The sequence below is a fragment of the Choristoneura fumiferana genome, chromosome 23 (genome assembly GCF_025370935.1).
Source record: "Choristoneura fumiferana chromosome 23, NRCan_CFum_1, whole genome shotgun sequence".
NCBI lineage: Eukaryota > Metazoa > Arthropoda > Insecta > Lepidoptera > Tortricidae > Choristoneura > Choristoneura fumiferana.
This window is the reverse complement of record NC_133494.1, coordinates 18,120,012-18,124,303: the sequence shown is the minus strand read 5'-3', so window position 1 is coordinate 18,124,303 and position 4,292 is coordinate 18,120,012. Positions and strand designations below refer to the sequence as shown.

General features: G+C 39.9%; 1 protein-coding gene across 1 annotated transcript; it reads right to left on the bottom strand.

The window, feature by feature from the left end:
* Positions 1-3,101: 3,101 nt before the first annotated feature.
* On the bottom strand, positions 3,102-4,063 carry LOC141440732 (uncharacterized). The gene is made up of 2 exons (XM_074105275.1): positions 3,491-4,063; positions 3,102-3,422 (listed from the first exon to the last, which is right to left on the bottom strand). Exons 1-2 carry the CDS (start codon positions 4,061-4,063, stop codon positions 3,102-3,104), a joined length of 894 nt encoding a protein of 297 aa, XP_073961376.1.
* Between the last annotated feature and the right edge of the window lie 229 nt (positions 4,064-4,292).

Here is a 4,292-nt window from a genome sequence, read left to right as displayed (position 1 = left end):
GAGGTGCTGGGTATCCCCACCGATCAGGAGGTCTCACTTCCCTGCCGAAACGAGTACGATAAAACACATTAGTATTTACATTTCTTTGCATAGATTGTTGTGCATTTTGGTTGAGACTGGAGCCGTTGGCATGCGCGCGCGCTGGCGGGTCGGTCAGCTGTGCATTGTTTACCGTTATGTCGTCGTAATTAAAACAGATTCCCGGTGACCTATCTACGCGATATTGAGAATCAAGAATTAAATGTTTTCTATTTCTTCTTAAGGTTCGCCCCGACAACAATTGTACTACATATGACCGCATTCCCAGTGGTTTTACTACAGTGCATGATGCCCACTCGTTATTTACCCTGACTTTGACTTTTTGACCACTTTGCAGTGGTTTTAAATTTTTTGATCTACTGTCATAATATGATTTTTGTAACTGTTGGCGCTGTCGTAGTCTATCGCTCGTGCCTTTGTGTATTTTGGGTTGAAGTAGATTTGGCGGGCAAGGAATAGTGCTTCGTAATTTTCTGTTGTACAATAATTCGGCAGGTGACGCAATTTCGGAACTGATTGGGGTATTGTAATATTCCAGCAATGCCATATTAAAGTCGGAGCGCTCATATGATGTCTTTTTCATAATGTTTTTAATAGTTTGTATCGCCCGTTCTACTTGTCCATTGGACTGGGCATATCCGGGGACGACGTCACGTGCTTAAAATTCCATTGCTTTGAAAATTGTGTAAACTTTTCAGACGAAAACTCTGGGCCGTTATCACTCATCACCGTTTCAGGTATACCATGGCGTGTGAAAAGTCGTTTTAACTTTTTGATAACGTATTCCGACTTCATTGATTTAAGTTTAATTATTTCCACAAATTTACTAAAATAATCAATGACTATAAGGAAGGATTCGTTGTTGAAATGAAATATATCTATACCTACTTTACACCACGCCCGTGCAGGAACGTCATGGGACATCAAGGGTTCCCTCGTGTTTTGTTTCCTATACGTAAGACAGGCCTGACAACGGGACAGATAATCCGCCAACTGTGAGTTCATGTTCGGCCAATACATTATCTCACGAGCTCTTAATTTACATTTTTCAATGCCAAAATGCGTAATATGTATCTTTCTTAACATTTCTGGACGCATGCTCTGAGGTATCACTACCTTATTACCCTTCCAGACAATACCAAATGCTAGTGTTAGTTCGTCTCTGACGTCCCAGTAGGTTTTAATACATTATCTAAATCTACTTTATGTGTTGGCCATCCACGTTTTATTTTCTTTGACAATTGGATTAATTCACTATCTAGCTGCGTGCATTTTTGAATCTCTAAGAAGTGTGTATCTGTTAATGGATTATTACATGTTAAAGCGCACACCTGCGCTTGCGCATCGAAGTGATCACGCGGCGATGAGGGCTCGCTCTCACCCGGTGCAACTGCACGCGATAGTGTGTCAGCAATGAATAGGTACTTGCCGGGCTTATAAACAAGCTTGAATGAGTACGGTTGGAGTCTTAGTAGCATTCTTTGCAACCTTGCTGGTGCGTTTGCTAGCGGCTTGTTAATTATACTGACTAACGGCTTGTGATCTGTTTCTATAACGACATCCGCTCGCCCATATATATATGTATAAAAACGTTCACAAGCAAATACGCAGGCTAAAAGCTCTTTTTCTATTTGAGCATAAGATTGCTCAGCTTTCGACAGTGATCTCGATCGTGGCAAATTATTTTGAAGTATGCAGGCACCCATACCATTTTTTGATGAGTCCACCGAAATTACAACTGGTTTTTCAATGTTATAGTATTGCAGGACCGGTGGATTTATTACATATTTTTTTATGTTTTTCAAACATTGCTCATGTCGCTCGTTCCAATGCCATTCCACGTCTTTGCGTAGAAGTTCACGCAATGGGAAAGTCTTTTCTGCTAAGTTTGGAACGAATTTACCCACACATGTCACGAGGCCTAAGAACCGTTCTACATCCTTAACGTTTGATGGCATTGGCATATTTTTAATGGCTGAGACATGAGATTCATCCGGCTTTATACCATTTGGGGTTATTTTATGACCTAGATATTTTAACTCGCTGAGGCCAATTTTGCATTTTTCTCTATTTAGTTTTATATTTATTTCTTGACATCGTTTTAAAACCGATCTTAAACGCTGGTCGTGAATTTCTTTTGTTTTCCCATATATTAATATATCATCAATAAATTGAATGACCCCCTCAATGTCGTCAAAATGCTCGCTAAGCTTTTTGTGAAATATTTCGGATGCAGATGAAATTCCATAAGGCATTCTGAGAAATTTATAACGTCCGAACGCCGTGTTGAACGTACACAAATCTGTACTATCATCATGCAGAGCTACCTGTCAGAAGCCGTGTTTTGCATCTAATGTACTAAAGTAAGTGGCACCAGATAAATTACAAATAATTTCTTCTAAAGTAGGTAATTTGAAATGTTCTCGTCTTATTGCTTTGTTGAGATCCTGTGGGTCGAGACAGATACGTAAGTCGCCATTAGGCTTCTTAACCACTGTCATGCTACTGACCCAGTCCATGGGTCCTTCTACTTTTGCGATAATACCCTCAGACAGCATTTCATCAAGTTTGTTTTTAATTTGTCCCTTCAAAGCCACAGGTAACTTACGGGGTGCATGCACTACTAGCTGGATGTTAGGTTTTAATTCAATTTTATATTTACCCGGCAAACAGCCTACTCCCTGAAAAACATCTGGAAATTGTTGTAAAATATTCTCATTTAATTTGTTTATGGACCATACTCTTTTAACTAAATTTAACTCTTCGCATGAGCTTCGGCCCAAAATGGGAGCTGAATCTGAGTCTACAATGATAAACTGCAAAACGTAGTCAATGGATCTATGTTTGAACTTAAGAAAACATTTACCTATTACTGTAATATTACCACCCGAATAACTCTGCAATTTTAACTTTGTTTCGGTTAAATCTTTTTTCTCTATCCTCCTTTAAAAACTTTTGAGGAAGCACATTGACATCGGCTCCAGTGTCCAATTTGAAATTTATATTTATTCCACGTATTTTTAATTGCACTAACCAATCTTTACAGTTATAAATATTATTTTTTACCTGATCGGATGGTTCCTCATGCACCTCATACACTGCACATCCTGGAGTAGTGGTTCATTCGCTTGCAGCGGACGCATTGTTGCCCATATGCCGGACAGTTGTACTTGCAATGTACATTGCCACACTGTAAACAGCCACGATTCGTTGGAGCATAAGACCAGTTTTTGTTTTGCTGCTGCGCCGAACCAGAGTGGCCTGGGTTCGCATTGTGTCCGTGGCGAGCCCCGGACGGCCCCGCGCGGGGCCACTGTGTCCGTGCGCCGCGCGTCCTTGAACGCCTTGGTGGCAGCGATCTCGGCGACTCCTGTCCACTTCTTCTGTTAATTAAATTTATCCCAGCACTGAATGCATGAAAGTCATCTTTATGATCCACTATTTCATTTACTTTATGTTCCAAATTATCAGTTTTTAAAGTTATTGCATGTTCCCGTGACAATTCCGCTAGGCTGCATATCTCCACTGCCTTTTGTAATGTGAGATCTGGTTCTCTTAATAAGCGCTCACGCAGCGTTCCGTTTAAAAGGCCACAAATTAACCTGTCTCGGATTAGATCTTTACATAAATCCTTAAATTCACATTTAGCCGCCATCTTGTTGAGTTCAAATACATATTGTTCAACTGACTCGGATTGACCTTGCTCTCGGGTAAAGAACTTGTGCCGCTCAATAGTAAAGTTCTTTTTCGGGAGGAAGAAACCATCAAATTTTTTAAAAACTTCCTCTAGGGTTTTACATGGAACTCCAAACTGGCCATATACATCTCTGCATTTTTCTCCAATCACATGCAATAATATATTAATCTGCACTTTGTCATCTTTCTTGGATAGTTCACAGGCTTCGTAACATATTAAAAATGCGTTTTTCCATTTTCTCCATTCTTCACTTAAATTTCCTGAGGTAACGCTCACGATGTTATTTTCAAACACGAACGGCCGCGGCGGTTGCAACATAGACTCCATTTTACCTATTGTTATGGCTATGAACTCACTGTCCTTAGCACACACGATACAGTTTTAGCACTTATTTATATTCGATTTTAGTTATTTACTTTTTATCCACAAACGATCTATAGTTCTAAACTGGCTGCGCCATGTTATGTATAAGGAACGGAGGAGCGTCAATCATACTCGATGTTCTTGCTAAGACTGATTTTATTAACTACCTTCACAAGTACAAATATGATATCAC